Consider the following 15,205-nt stretch of genomic DNA (forward strand, 5'->3'; position numbering starts at 1 on the left):
CCACACCCATGAACCTCAAGGCTGACCCCCATGGTGGCAAAGCAAAGCCTGGGGGGTGGCCGGCCGTGCTGGGGGAGCTGTCATCTGCCAAGGTGCACCTCCAGCCAGGTGACCCCACCAGCGTGGTGGCCCCTTGGGTGGACTGGGGAAGAAAGGCACCCCCTTCACCTCGGAGGGCAGGATGGAGAGGAAGGGAGCGGGGTAGAAGGAGGCAGGATAACCAAGTTGCCTTCTTTCTAGCCCCAAGGTGTCTTCTTCCCAGCCCTGGGGTGTCTTCTTCCCAGCCCCATTGCCCGTTCAGGTGTTGGAAGTCATGGTTCCTTGCTAAAGAGGATGGTTCCTTGTAAAGAGGATGGTTCCTTGCTAAAGAAGATCGGGGTGTCTTCTTCTCGGCCCCGTTGCCCGTTCAGCTGTGGGAAGTCGTGGTTCCTTGCTCAAGAGGATGGTTCCTTGCTAATGAGGATGGTTCCTTGCTAAAGAGGATGGTTCCTTGCTAAAGGTTCCTTGCTGAAGACACCTGAGAGGTGTCTCTTTGCTGGTGCCAGAGTCCCCCATCCAGTCCCCTGCCCAGGGCAGAACAGATCTGAGCGATGCCGTCGACAAATGAGGAGGAGAAAACATGTGTGTGTGTTTTTTGGAGGGATGGGGGGAACCTGCTGACCCCCCCAGCAGGCTCTTGCTCTTTTTGGAACAGGCGGCTCCGGCGTTAGAAAAAAAAAGGAGTGGGGAGAAAAAAATTAAAAAAAAATAAAAAATGCCCAGGTTTTTGGGGAGGCGGCGGGGAGAGGGGAGGCCACCCCCCGACCCCAGGTCTCTGACTCTCTCGGGAGAGGTGCTGCCCCACAGCAGGTCCCTCTCCCCGCCTTGGAACGTGCCACTTACGTTAACGGCGGGTGCTTCCTACGGCCGGGGTGGGCGAAAGTGCTGCGTTGGGATCCCCGAGGAGGCCACTGCTGTCTGGAGTCCAAGCTGGGATGGATGATGGATGGATGGATGGATGGATGGATGGATGGATTTACTGGGCTGTGTCGTGTTGTCCCCCCCTCCCCTCCTCTCCCCTCCTTCCTCTGCTCTCTCGGTGCCCGGCGGGCGCTGCGGGGACGGTGCAGGCCTGTCATGTGGCCCAGGAGATCGCGGCGCTGTGCTCCTTCGCCTTCATCCTCAAGGCAGCGATGCTGGAGGTCTTGCGGTCCGGCTCGCTGTTCAGCTCGTAGCCGTTGAGGCCGGGGCTCATGCCGGCCGTACCGAAGAGGCCACCCATGTGTGTCTGTCCCACGTGGCCGCCGGGGCCGGAGACGCCGAGGAATTCGGAGACGCCGCCAGCCGGGTGGGGGTGGGCATGGGGGGACATGCAGGAGGGCACCGTCTCGCAGGGGACGACGCAGGCGGGCACGGGGGAGGCGGCTCCGTTGTTGCCGATCCAAGAAGGGTTCTGGATCTGGGAGTGGGGAAAGAAGTTGGATGGATGGGCCAACGTTAAGGGGGATGAGCTTCACCAAGGCCGCGCTTCACCAAGGCCGCGCTTCACCAAGGCCGCGCTTCACCAAGGCCTAGCTTCACCAAGGCCAAGCTTCACCAAGGTGAAGGTTCACCAAGGTCCTGCACTTGGGCCACACCAACCCCCTGCATCGCTACGGGCTGGGGGAATCATGGCTGGAGCTGCCCAATGGAAAAGGACCTGGGGGTTCTCATTGACAAGCAGCTAAATATGAGCCAGCAGTGTGCCCAGGTGGCCAAGAAAGCCAACGGCATCCTGGCTTGGATTAGAAATAGTGTGGGCACCAGAAGTCGGGAGGCAATTGTCTCCCTGTACTCAGCACTGGTGGGGCCACACCTGGAGTGTTGTGTCCAGTTTTGGGCACCTCAATACAAGAGAGACATGGAGGTGCTGGAGCGGGTGCAGAGGAGGGCAACGAAGCTGGTGAAGGGCCTGGAGAATAAATCTTACGAAGAACAATTGAGGGAGCTGGGACTGTTTAGTTTGAGGAAGAGGAGGCTGAGAAGAGACCTCATCACTTTCTACAACTACTTGAAAGGACATTGTAGAGAGGTTGGTGCTGGTCTCTTCTCACAAGCAATTAGTGACAGAACGAGAGGGAATGGCTTCAAGCTGCAACAGGGTAGGTTTAGACTGGACATCAGGAAGAAATTTGTCACAGCTAGAGTGGTCAGACCCTGGACTAGGCTGCCTGGAGAGGTGGTTTAAACTCATCCTTGGATGAGTTTAAGAGTCGTTTAGATGCTGTGTTGGGGGATATGGTGTAGGGAAGAACTTTGTAGAGTAGGGTTGATGGTTGGACTTGATGATCTTGTGTGTCCTTTCCAACCTGAATGATTCTATGATTCTAAGTGTCAGGGCAGCCCCACGTGGGACGTGGCCCCAGGGGGAAGAGAGAGCGAGTGTGTCCAGCCCTGGCCCCTGAGGCTGGCAAGGGGCAGCCGGGATGTGGTACTCTGCCCCACCACCACCATCTGCAGCACCTACAGCTCCCCACAAGCCTGTGGGTCCCCTCCAAAATCCAGCCTGGACAGGGAGCACGGGAGACTAACTCTGATGGGAGCAGGACTCTGCCCCTCCTCTGCCATAGGGCCTCTGTCTCCATCTGCTCCCCCTCCCAGCCATTCCTCTCCCATTTCTTTCCTCTTTTTTTGCACCCTCAGCGCTTTTCGGGGCAGGGATGCTCTTGGCACAGAAGAACCTGATGCAGCTACAGAGGGAAGGGGCAGGAGGAGATGCTGCAGAGGCTGCTGACCCCCTCTCCTGCCCCAGCTTTGCCGAGGAAAAGGCTTTTTTCCATCACACAGAGGTGCCCATGGGAGCTGAGCTGCCCCCAGCCCCCCCCCTCCCCAGGGGCAGTTTCCTTGCCCCTCTGGTTGCCCATTGAACTGAGGGGGGGGTCACACACTTGGGCAGGCAGGATGAAAGCAGGGGAGGGAGGCGAGCAGAGCAAAGGGTCCTTCATCCCACCGCCCCTCTCTCATCTCCCACCTCCTGCAAATGGCTTTTCTTTTTTTTTTCTTTTTTTTATTTTCTTTTTTTTTTGATCTGATCAACACGGAGGGGAGGGTGGCGCAGAGGGAGGGGGCAGTGTGAGTTACAAAGGCAAGGGAAGGGAGCTCTGAAAAGGCTGCCGAGAGCATCATCTGCTTGAGGAGCTGATTTTGGCACCTCTTGGCCATTTCCTAAGGGCTTCTTGTTCAGTTTTGGGGGCTGGGGGCGGGGGGGACACACCACACGCCAAGCAGGAGAGAGGTCAAACGCTCTCGGCTTGGCCATGGTGGGGATTTGGTTGGGGAGACAGCTGGGAGCTGGGCATCCCACAGCCTGGAGACAATTCTGAGTGGTGGGAAGAGGAGCAGGGCAGGATGGAGGGGGTGCTTTGTGGGGGCACAGCCTGGCCCCTCCAGCTAAAGAACACCCTAATGCAGCCTCTGCAGGCAGTGCTGTGGAAAGGGGGGCAGCCCAGTGGTTGGGAGGATGCTGTGGTTTCCCAGGACAGGAAGGGTCCAGCAGAGGCTACAAAGATGGTGAGGGGCCTGGAGCATCTCTCTGATGAGGAAGGCTGAGGGACTTGGGTCTGTTTAGTCTGGAGAAGAGAAGGCTGAGGGGGGATCTGATCAACACCTATAAATACTTCAAGGGTGGGTGTCAGGAGGATGGGGCCAGGCTTTTCTCAGTGGTGCCCAGGGACAGGACAAGAGGGAACGGGCACAAACTTGAATATAAGAAGTTCCACCTAAAGATGAGGAGGAACTTCTTTGCTGTGAGGGTGGCAGAGCCCTGGCAGAGGCTGCCCAGGGAGGTGGTGGAGTCTCCTTCTCTGGAGACATTCAAACCCCCCCTGGACACTCCTGTGGGACCTGCTCTGGGTGGCCCTGCTGTGGCAGGGGGTTGGACTGGATGATCTCCAGAGGTCCCTTCCAACCCCATGTGATTCTGTGGTTCTGTGATTTAGATGAGGTCTCGGGAAGAAATTTTTTGCTGTGAGGGTGGTGAGAGCCTGGCCCAGGTTGCCCAGAGAAGCTGTGGCTGCCCCATCCCTGGAGGGGTTCAAGGCCAGGCTGGATGGGGCTTGGAGCAACCTGGTCTGGTGGGAGGTGTCCCTGCCCAGGGCAGGAGGTTGGAACTGGATGATCTTTCAGGTCCCTTCCAACCCAACCCAACCCATCCTATGATTGTCCTGTGATCCTATATGGCCCCGGTGCTCCTCCAGCCTTGCCTGAGGGCAGGGGGATGGACCCGAGAAGTGAAGCATCGCTTGGCGGCGGGGACACTGGGAGAAGAGGCAGTGTGTCCGGCAGGTGTGGGGACAGACAGATGGGGGTGTCTGGGGGGGGAATGTGCTCACCTGGGCGTAGTTCTCAGCGCGGGTGAGCAGGGGCAGCTCGTAGGCGGTGGAGAAGTGGGTCCGGACCTGCTGCATCTGGCCAAACCGCTCCCGCTTGCGCCACTTCGCCCTCCTGTTCTGGAACCACACCTGGGGAGAGGGAGATGGGGGGGCTGTGAATGGGGCAGGGGGGGTGGCAGTGCCAGGCAGCCCCACAACCCTGGGGAGCCCACGGGCAGGCAGGGCTTCCTACACAAGCCCCATGGGGAGCAGCCGTTCTGCCCCACATCCCCATGGAGGGTCTGGAACCAGGCTGTGCTCCAGACTGGGAGCATCCTGGACAAAAGGTGATGCCCAGCTTTTGGTGTCCTGCCTGTCTGGGGATATTTGGAGAAGAGAAGGCTGAGGGGGGATCTGATCAACACCTATAAATACTTCAAGGGTGGGTGTCAGGAGGATGGGGCCAGGCTTTTTTCAGTGGTGCCCAGGGACAGGACAAGAGGGAATGGGCACAAACTTGAACATAAGAAGTTCCACCTCAACATGAGGAGGAACTTCTTTGCTGTGAGGGTGGCAGAGCCCTGGCAGAGGCTGCCCAGGGAGGTGGTGGAGTCTCCTTCTCTGGAGACATTCCAACCCCACCTGGACACGTTCCTGTGGGACCTGCTCTGGGTGGCCCTGCTGTGGCAGGGGGTTGGACTAGATGATCTCCAGAGGTCCCTTCCAACCCCGTATCATTCTGGGATTCTGTGATTCACAGCTCTTGCCTCCCACTGCCTGCTTTCCCCTGGGCTAACCCATCTTCCTCCTGCCCCTACATCAGCATGACCCCACCACTGTCCACCTGCAGCTCTCCTGCCTTGGAGGAGAAGTGTGACCACATTCTCCATGTGCTGCTGCTGCTGCCAGGCTGAAACCAGCAGTGCTGGGGCTTTCCCCGAGCTGAATCCTGGCTACGAAGGTGCCGTTGGCCAAGAGCTTGCATTTCTCACCGAACTCTCAGGCTTATTTTTCTTAACTACTTAAAAAAAAACAACCCAAAAAGCCTAACAGCCTTCCCTCCTTAGCTGCAGGAAAGAAGTGCCCTCTGCAGAGCTACACGTCCTTTGCTCTCCAGCGAGTTTTCTTTCGCAGGGTTTGCAGGGCTCCGCTTCCCAGCCCTGCTCGAGATCCCTCCAAGGCAGAGGCAGGACCCACAGCTCCCTTTCTGCTCTTATTTTGGCTGGCTTGACTTCAGTGTGGGTTATTGAGCTGTTGTCAGCACCATCGCTCCTCATTTGCATCGGCGTAAGGGAGATCAGAGCCCGGCCCAGTGTCTTCAAAGCCTCTGGAAGCTTGTGAGTCAGGGGAAGAACATCAATCAGGAGCTGCTTTGAAGGCAGGGAGAGATGCGGGCCATCACCAGGGGCTGGGTTGTGCAGGTCAGGGCCAGTGCATGAAAGGAGCAGCCCTGGAGCCGCTCGCTCGCTTCTGCTTCGAGTTTTACACGGTGACTTTGGAGGAGAGAGCCAGGTTTTGGGTTGAGGGGGGGATGACACACATCAGTAAGGCTTGGCAGGCAGCTGGGAGAACCGGGTACCAGGTGGGAAGCCCACGTCTCCAGGGGGATATTGGGGAAACTAGGAGCTCAGCACAGGGTGGGGTGGCTTTTTGGGGGTGGGGGGGCAGGAGAGCGGTGGCATCCACAGCCTCCATCAGCAGAGCTAGAAGCTGCCATGGGGAGAGAGACAGGGTGTGTGGTTTCTGGGCTGGGATGACCTTCTTGCTTGTGCTGGGAGAGTCATTTCGGGCTCTTCTGCTTCAGTTTCTCCCCACCACGGGTGTCTCTGGTGGCTTCCCCCAGCGTGGCCAGCGAAGAGTCTTGTGGTGTGCTGGGAGGAGATGGTGTAGCGTCATGGTGATGCCACTGCCATGGGCCATCCACAAGCTGGCCAGACTAGCCACATCCCAAGCAGCAACCTGGTATTAACCCCCCATTCCCCATCCCAAATGGGACATTTCAGCGGCTGCAAAAAGCACCAGCAGAAAGGAGCCCTGACGTTATCCCAGCTTGAGCACAGGCTGCAGATGAAGAGCCTCCTCACTGGAGCGGGTCTGATGCCCCCAGGCATCCGTCTGCTTTTCTTCTACCTCCTCTTGGCACGGCCTCTCCAGCCCAGCTGCGGGCCAGTCCCGGGGACCAGCCCAGACCGTGGGGCTTTGATCTGCAGATTCAAAGTTAGGGGTGGTGACCCGGTTCCTCCTGGGGCGGAGGAGGCCCTGCTGTGCACAGAGGGGAGGAGAGCAGGTAGGGAAGGGGATGGGGCCGACATGTGCCAGGCATATGGGGCCATTCCTCTGGCCAGCCCGGCCCCACACCTCAGGAGCCTGGTGGAACATCCCCTCCCCAGGGATGGCACGGCAGCCGGCCCGCCGGAGCCGCAGGGAGGTTTCCCAGGGGCCAGCAGAAGAAGAAGAGGGTCTCCAGCCTCATTTCCCAATGGATTGAAGAGAGCAAAATGGTTTAAACTGGCAGTTCCCCGAATTGCCACCCCCCCGGGTGGCTGGTGGGCTGGGGAGATGTGGGAAAATATCGCCTTTGGGTGAAAGGAAGAGCATCTTCAGTCCAAGTGCTGGTGCCTGGGGGGGCACCAGGAATGCTCCGGGGGCTGGCAGTCAGCTGCTTCTCCCCAAAGGCTTGCCATAAGGTTTGGGCTGCTTTTTGAGGTTCTCCTTCCTCCACCAATCCAAGCTGGTGCCTGGGGGGGCACCAGGGATGCTCCGGGGGCTGGTAGTCAGCTGCTGCTCCCCAAAGGCTTGCCACAAGGTTTGGGCTGCTTTTTTGAGGTTCTCCTTCCTCCACCAATCCAGGTCCTGCTCGGTATGTTGCAGTTCTCCCCAGGGCAAACAGGGCACGCAGGGCAATGTGTATTGCCACCATGTCAGGGCAAAAAAAAACCCCACCAAAAAACAACTAATCCTAACTATTTCCTGATTTCCTCAATCTGAGGCGACACCTGCTTTTGAAAAGCAAATCTAAAAAGCCAACAAGTGCCCGTTTTCCTTTCGTTGCCTGTCAATGGGAGAGGGATGTGCCAGCAGAGGTTGCAGCGTGTCCTCTGGGGTCAGGAGGGGGAATTTTCCTACCCAGGGATAAGCAGCCTCCTTGAGGGCTGTGTCTCAGTGTTAACAGTGAAGAGTGGGAGGGGAGGGTTGTGTCACGCCTCCGACTCCTGCAGACGATGCTTTGATAATACTGAAATCAGCCCAATAAAATCCTACAGCACAGAAAACGTTCCGTGGCTCCATAAACATCCCAGCCATATGCTGGTACCTAGATCCATATGCACACACGCAGCTGATGGGCTGAGGGGTGAGGGGGGCAGAGGAGAGGCTGGGAATGTCCTGGAACAAAGGAAGCAGGAGGTTCCTGTCCCACTGCCACCACCCTGGCACCCGGTCCCACGTGCCCCACTCCGGGCATGGGTGGATGGGACCTCACCCAGACCCCTGGGGCCAGCATCTCTGCATTCATCCTTCCTCCAGGTTAAAGAAAAAGGTGATTTTTATTTTTTTTTTGGTTGCCCCCTCTCAGCACGGTGATGGAGGGGGAGGCTGGTGGCAGTTGTGGGGCTGGGTCCAGCCCCCTGCCCCATGCCCTGTGCTCGAGACACCCCCCCCACACCTTGCTGCATCGCTCCCCACTGCATCCAAGCTTCACGTGGCCCTGCTCTGGCAGCATCCTTTCTGCCCACCCTGGTCCTCTGGCCCTACTGCCCTCCTCTCTCTGCTCAGCCTCCATCTGTCTGTCTGTCTGTCTGTCTGTCTCTCTCCAGGACCCCATCCCTTTGCTACAAGCCGGGCTGTCTGCCCTCATCCCGGAGATGGCCACCAGCCCTTTGCTTTCCAGCCTGCAAGAACAGAGCCAGAATTCATCCTTGAGCGGCTGAAACTGGACACCATTTTATCAGTGCCCTGGAATGGGAAATTGGAGCCTGGGATGAGAGAATTGAATAACTTGAGCTTGTTTTCATTTCATGTTTAATTTCCTGCAGGCTTAGCTCAGTCTTTCCGCTCCTTCCACCAGCCTCCCAGGGTTTTATGGGGGAAAAGGGATCAAGATATATTACTTCTTGCTTTTGCTTTGCTTTTTCTCTTTTCTTTTCTTTCTTTTTTTTTTTCCAAGGCAGTGATTTTGCTACGGCAGAGAGTTTGACATTTCCCTCTCACTTTCAAGCCCCCGCTGCATCACAGAGCCACCGCCGAAAACATTTCATTAATGGTCCCAGCCATCCTAAGGCTGGATCAGAGCTGGGGGCCGGGGGGGTGGGTTTATATTCCCTGGCAGCAAAACCTCCTTCCAGCCCCATCTCTTTCTCCTTCTGCCACGGGGCAGCCCAGGAGGCAGGGATACCTGGAGCCCAAGAGAGATGAGCCTGGGCTTGGAGGGGGGGCTGTGTGTGAAAACACGTGTGTATCTACCATGTTTCTATCGTGCCACCACCTCAGAAATCCACTTCCAGTCCTGGATGGGCTGGAAGATGCTCTGGGCAGTTGCTGGTATTGAGGAGGAACTCCTTCTGGGGCTCTGCAGCCCCTAGATGTGGAAAGGGAGGTGGGAGGAATGGGATGTGAAGGCTGTGTAGGACCTACACAAAAACAGTGCACACCTTTGCAGGTGTGTTTCCGAGCCCCAGCCCTTTGGGGAGGTGGTGGTGGTTCTGCCAACTTTGGAAAACATGGATGTGGAGTGGTTTGGGAACAAGGGGCCAGGTTGTGGGGGGCAGGTGGGGAAAAGGAATTAGTTTTGACCTTGTCAGACCCCAGCACCAATGGCTGGAAACCAAGTCAGGCAGAGAAAGGGAGCAGGAGAGGGGTCAGGCTGGGGGATGCCACTGGTCAACAGAGACAACATGGCCCACCCCATGCCTGTCGCTGCCACGAGCTCTTCTCCAGGCACCCAGGGCTCTTTCAGCTATTTCACTAATGAAAGCTTGGGAAAAGGATGGAAAAAACCCAAAAACCAGAGCTGCCACTTGCCTGTCAGGGCTCTGCATCTGCTCCTGGAGCTGGGATGTGTTCCCCCAGGGAGCCGAGCCCGGCCAGATGGGATGACCTCCAGCCAAAAGCTGGCTCAGCTTTGGGAGGGACCATCACACCTCAGACCTGCTGGGCACCTCACCTTCCTTGCAGCTGAAGCTGGCCTCTGGGGAATTATCCCGGGACACTCGCCATCCCTTAGAGGACCGTACCTTCCCTGGGAGAGGGGCTGTTGAGCTCCCCTCAAAGCCCCTGGGGCTGCAGGAGGTGTGTGCCCAGACACCCCCAGAGCCCCTTCCAGCACTATATAGCTGCTGTTTGGCTTGCAGAAGGAAAAGATGGGGCTTGTGACTCAGTTGTGAGTCCCACCTTCTGCCTCAGTGCTGGTGGAGTCCTGGGTCCTCGCAGGAGGCATCTACCTCACCATCCATCTCCTGGGCTGCTGCCCATGCCCACTCCTTGGCTGCAAGCTGATGCCCTTGGGAGCTGCAGTGGGGAGGCCCCAGCAGATCAGAGCTGCCCCGAGGGGTGGGAGGCCAAAGCCAAGCTTAAACAAGCTGGAACACAACCCCCAGCTGGAGACTGGGGTGATTCACAAAGGCCTGGGTCCCAAAAACCTCCTTTGTGGGCCCCGTGCCATCAGCAGAAGAGCCCCGTGCCACCCCAGGCTGTGTCCCAATGTCTCCTAGGGGATGCCACCACCCTGCCCAAGGCTGAGCACCTTGCTAGCTGGCACCCCCAGCCCCCTGGGAACCCCGGGTGCCCCTGAGCCTGCCCAGGCAGCACCCACAGCTCTGGGCACTGGAAGAAATGCAGAGTCCATCACTAGTGGTGGGGAAGCTGCATTTCTACCCACGGCATGGCAGCCCTTCATCACGGGGGCAGTGGCCAGTGCCAGCCCGCAGCCCCAGGGGACAGGGTCCTTCCCCTCAGCAGGGCTGGGGGAATCATAGAGTGGTTCCAGTTGGAAGGGACCTTGAAGATCATCCAGTTCCCCCCCCTGCCCTGGGCAGGGACACCTCCCACCAGACCAGGTTGCTCCAAGCCCCATCCAGCCTGGCCTTGAACCCCTCCAGGGATGGGGCAGCCACAGCTTCTCTGGGCAACCTGGGCCAGGCTCTCACCACCCTCACCCCACTTCCTAAAATCTCATCTAACTCTCCCCTCTTCCAGTGTCAAACCCTTCCCCCTCCTCCTATGGCTCCCCTCCCTGATCCAGAGTCCCTCCCCATCTCTCCTGGAGCCCCTTGAAGGACTGGAAGGGGCTCTAAGGTCTCCCCGGAGCCTTCTCTTCTCCAGGCTGAACACCCCCAACTCTCTCAGCCTGTCCTCACAGCCTAGGAGCTCCAGCCCTCGCAGCATCTCCGTGGCCTCCTCTGGACCCGCTCCAACAGGTCCACATCCTTCCTGTGGTCTTCCAACCTCTTAGGCTCTGGGGCTGCAATCACAGGACCTACGTGACGCAGTCTATCATGAAGGAGTCCAACACAAAGGCGTTGCAGCTTGTCAGGTGGGTGCTGTGCAAAGGAGACCTATCGTTTCAAGCTGGGCCCGAAGTTGTGTGCTTGGAACATCTCACTCTCCCTTGCCACGTGGATGCACCAAGCTGAGGTTGCACTAAATTAAATTTCATGGCTAAGATTGTACATAGAGAAGCTTTCACTTCACCACCCTCCCAAAAGAACACACTTCAGGAAAAAAGCCCTCACAGCAAAGAATTTCTTCCTAATATCTCATCTAAATCTTCCCTCCTTCAGAGTGAAAGGCAAGTGCTTTCACCCTTTCTCCCCGGGCTAAGTGCTTGAGCGACCAGGCCACTTAGACAAGTCCTTCAGACCCTTCTCCTTCAGAGTGAGAGGCAAGTGCTTTCACCCTTTCTCCCTGGGCTAAGTGCTTGAGCGGCCAGGCCACTTAGACAAGTCCTTCAGACCCTCTGTTGGGTGAGCCCTGTCATCACCACCCCAAATGAGAGGTGGTGGTCGTGGGAGGAGGAAGGCTGTTCTCAGCTGCCCGTGCCGGGGGGGATGCTGCTTGGGTGCTTGGCTCAGGGAAGGATGAAACCTCCAAGCTGCCCCCCCTCCCTCGGCCAGATTTCCTCCTGGCTGCCAGGAGAGGTTCTTCTGCCCCTGGGCCGCGGTGTTATCCAGTGGAAAAGTGGAGGAAAACCCCCTGAGATGGTGGATCATACATAATGAAGTTGTGGAATGTGTCTGGCTCACCTGCCCTGGCCCTGCTAGCCAGCCCTACCAGGCTAGCTGGGACCTGCTAGCCACACATCCGTGCTCAGAGGTGAGCAGGAGGAGCTCACCACCCTCCATCACCTCATTGCCATCGCTGAGCCAAGGGAATTTGGTAACCCAAGGCAGCGCCTGGTGTCCCAGGAGACCCCCGCCAAGAGCAGCTGAAGAGAAACAGCTGTGGAGAAGAAGAGCCCTGCAACCCATTGGGGCGGCCAGAAAGGAAAAAGAAAAAAAAGAGTCCCACAGCTGGTTGAAACTGGAAGTCAATGGACAGAGGAAAATGGACTTATACAAGGATGCTGGGCCCCACCGTTTGTGACGACGGCTCGTAAATGTTAAGAGCTGAGGGCAAGCTGGGGTGCCTGGGACCTGGGAGTCTTCCTGGTGTAGAGGATCAGGGCCATGAAGATGCTGCGAGGGCTGGAGCCCCTCTGCTGTGAGGACAGGCTGAGAGAGTTGGGGGGGTTCAGCCTGGAGAAGAGAAGGCTCCGGGGAGACCTTAGAGCCCCTTCCAGTCCCTCAAGGGGCTCCAGGAGAGATGGGGAGGGACTCTGGATCAGGGAGAGGGGGAATAGGACAAGGGGAACAGGTTTTAAAGTGAAAGAGGGGAGATTGAGATGAGATACTGGAAGGAAGAGCCCATACCGTGGGACAGCTTGCTCCCACTCAACCTAATGAGCCCGTGTCCCCTGACGACTCTCCTGAAGGAAGCAGTTTTTGTAATAGCTTTGTTTGGGATGATGGTGAGGCCTACCTGCCTGATGCCCCCTTAGCTCAAGGACAAGAGAACTCTCTGTGGTCACTGGAGCTCAGGACACCAGCCCCAATAAAGGAGCTGGAATTACTGTCAGACATGGACATCCCGGAATAGGACAAGGGGAACAGGTTTTAAAGTGAAAGAGGGGAGATTGAGATGAGATACTGGAAGGAAGAGCCCATACCGTGGGACAGCTTGCTCCCACTCAACCTAATGAGCCCGTGTCCCCTGACGACTCTCCTGAAGGAAGCAGTTTTTGTAATAGCTTTGTTTGGGATGATGGTGAGGCCTACCTGCCTGATGCCCCCTTAGCTCAAGGACAAGAGAACTCTCTGTGGTCACTGGAGCTCAGGACACCAGCCCCAATAAAGGAGCTGGAATTACTGTCAGACATGGACATCCCTCTCTCTCTCCTGTCCCTGTGCCTGTCCCTTGTACCCAAGAGGGATGCCAGCCCTCCTTGCAAGCTGTGGTGGGGCTGCAGGTGACAGCAAGGGACAACCAGTTTGGAGGGCTCATGGTTTCCTTCCCCAGAGAGCAGGGGCTTGTTTGCAGCTCGCCCACCCCCTCGTCATCCCCGTTACCTGTACACGAGCCTCAGTGAGGTCCGTCCTCATGGCTAGCTGCTCCCTGGCATAGACATCCGGGTAGTGGGTCTTCTGGAAGACCTTCTCCAGCTCCTCCTTGCAAGCTGTGGTGGGGCTGCAGGTGACAGCAAGGGACAACCAGTTTGGAGGGCTCATGGTTTCCTTCCCCAGAGAGCAGGGGCTTGTTTGCAGCTCGCCCACCCCCTCGTCATCCCCGTTACCTGTACACGAGCCTCAGTGAGGTCCGTCCTCATGGCTAGCTGCTCCCTGGCATAGACATCCGGGTAGTGGGTCTTCTGGAAGACCTTCTCCAGCTCCTCCAGCTGGTAGCTGGTGAAGGTGGTGCGGTTCCTCCGCTTCTTGCCCTTGTTGCTCTCCGAGTCGGCCTTGTCCATGGGGCTGGGGAGGTCGGTGCTGGCCCTGTCCTGGGGCACTTTCACCCCGGCTTCCTTCACGCTGAGGTAGCTGCTGTCCATTCCCGGAGGGTCGGAGCTGGGCTGCAAGTCGGCCTCTCCCAAACTGCTCTCCTTACCTGCTCGGGTGGTGGGACGGGGTGGGAAGAGAGAGAAAGAGAGAATGAGAGGAAAGCAGATGTAAATCTTTTGACTCATTAATCTGTTCAGCCAATTAGAGCTGGCTACGGCTGTTGGGCAGCGGTCCCCGCACGCAGGCAGGGGGCTGCCTTGGGTGGGCACAGGAAGGCTGCAGCATCAGAAGGTGCTTGGAGCTCAGCTCTGGGGTAGCATGAGCACCTGGCTGGGCTCTCTTTAAGGGAGGAGGTGGCCATCATGGCAGGAGGGCTGATTGCAGCCCACAGATGCCAGCACAGGTGGGGAAGGGGAGGTTGGGATGAGCTCTGCCAGCACCTCCTGGTCCCCTTCCAATGAGCCTGGCACACACCCCATCGAGACCATCACAGAATCTTCCCAGTTGGAAGGGACCTTTGACATCATCGAGTCCAACACAAAAAAAACCCTAACAGTCTCAGGTACTAGAGCATGTCCACATGTTTCTTCAATCCCTCCAGGGATGGTGACTCCACCACCTCCCTGGGCAGGCTGTTCCAGTGCCTGACCACCCTCTCAGGAAAGTCATTCTTCCTGATACCTAATCTAAACCTCCCCTGCCCCAACTTCAGACCATTCCCTCTGCTCCTGCCATTATTCCCTTGGGAGAAGAGGCCAACCCCTACCTCTCTCCACCCTCCTTTCAGGGAGTTGTAGAGGGCAATGAGGTCTCCCCTCAGCCTCCTCTTCTCCAAACTAAACATGCCCAGTTCCCTCAGCCTCTCCTCATATGATTTGTTCTCCTTCACCTTCCCACTGCCCATGGTGGGACTGAACCCAATGGATGGCTACATTCCTTGGTCCCAGCCATAGGAGCAGTCTCTGAGGACAAAGAGACCCAAACTCAGAGGAGATGGTCACCAGACCATCCATGCTTCCTCTGCTGAATGACACATGGTAGAAAACCAGGGGCAGCCAGGCAGGGTGCCTGGTGGGATCTGTTTTCTACTGGTGCATCCCCAGGCAACGGCAACATGTCAGCAGAGGTGTCCCTGCCTGACACCCCCACCCCACTCACCCCACGGTCTTCTGCAAGGACTTGAGCTGCTTTTGGCAATGAACAGCCCCTAATGCCACGGAAAAGGCTGGTGTGAGACACCGGTGGAAAGACCCCAGCCTGTGTGCGGGGCAGAGAGAAATGAGAGAGCTGCTGAATGCTTTCTTTTCCTCAGTTTTCACTGTTAGGACTGCCCCTCATGAATCTGTGACCTTGGAGGCAAGGGGGACGGTATGGAGAGAGGAAAATTTTCCTCAAGTAGATGAGGACCAGGTTCGGGCCCACTTGGCCAAACTGGACATTCATAAGTCCATGGGCCCTGATGGGTTGCACCCACGAGTGCTGAGGGAGCTGGCAGACGTTATCGCTGGACCACTCTCGATCATCTTTGAGAAGTCATGGAGAACAGGAGAGGTGCCTGAGGACTGGAGGAAGGCCAACATCACTCCAGTCTTCAAAAAGGGCAAGAAGGAGGACCCTGGGAATTACAGACCAGTTAGTCTCACCTCTGTCCCTGGGAAGGTGATGGAGAGACTCATACTAGATGTCATCTCCAAACAAGTTGAAGAGTGGGGGGTTATTGGAAGTGGGCAACACGGGTTTACCAAGGGTAAATCATGTATGACCAATCTGATAGCCTTCTATGATGCCATAACCGGTTGGTTGGATGAGGGGAGGGCAGCACATGTCATCTACCTTGACTTCAGCAAG

The 15,205-nt window shown here is 57.3% G+C and overlaps 1 protein-coding gene across 1 annotated transcript in view; it reads right to left on the reverse strand.

Annotated features, from left to right (window-relative positions):
- Positions 1-421: 421 nt before the first annotated feature.
- The window catches only part of ALX4 (ALX homeobox 4), a 46,155-nt gene continuing 31,371 nt past the window's right edge, over positions 422-15,205 (reverse strand). The window contains exons 2-4 of the mRNA XM_014950175.1: positions 13,153-13,463; positions 4,350-4,478; positions 422-1,438 (exon numbers count right to left, since the gene is read on the reverse strand). Coding sequence (XP_014805661.1) covers positions 1,115-1,438; positions 4,350-4,478; positions 13,153-13,463 — 764 coding nt within the window. The 3' untranslated portion in view covers positions 422-1,114. The remainder of the gene's footprint in view (positions 1,439-4,349; positions 4,479-13,152; positions 13,464-15,205) is intronic.

The sequence above is a fragment of the Calidris pugnax genome, unplaced genomic scaffold (genome assembly GCF_001431845.1).
Source record: "Calidris pugnax isolate Ruff unplaced genomic scaffold, ASM143184v1 scaffold68, whole genome shotgun sequence".
NCBI lineage: Eukaryota > Metazoa > Chordata > Aves > Charadriiformes > Scolopacidae > Calidris > Calidris pugnax.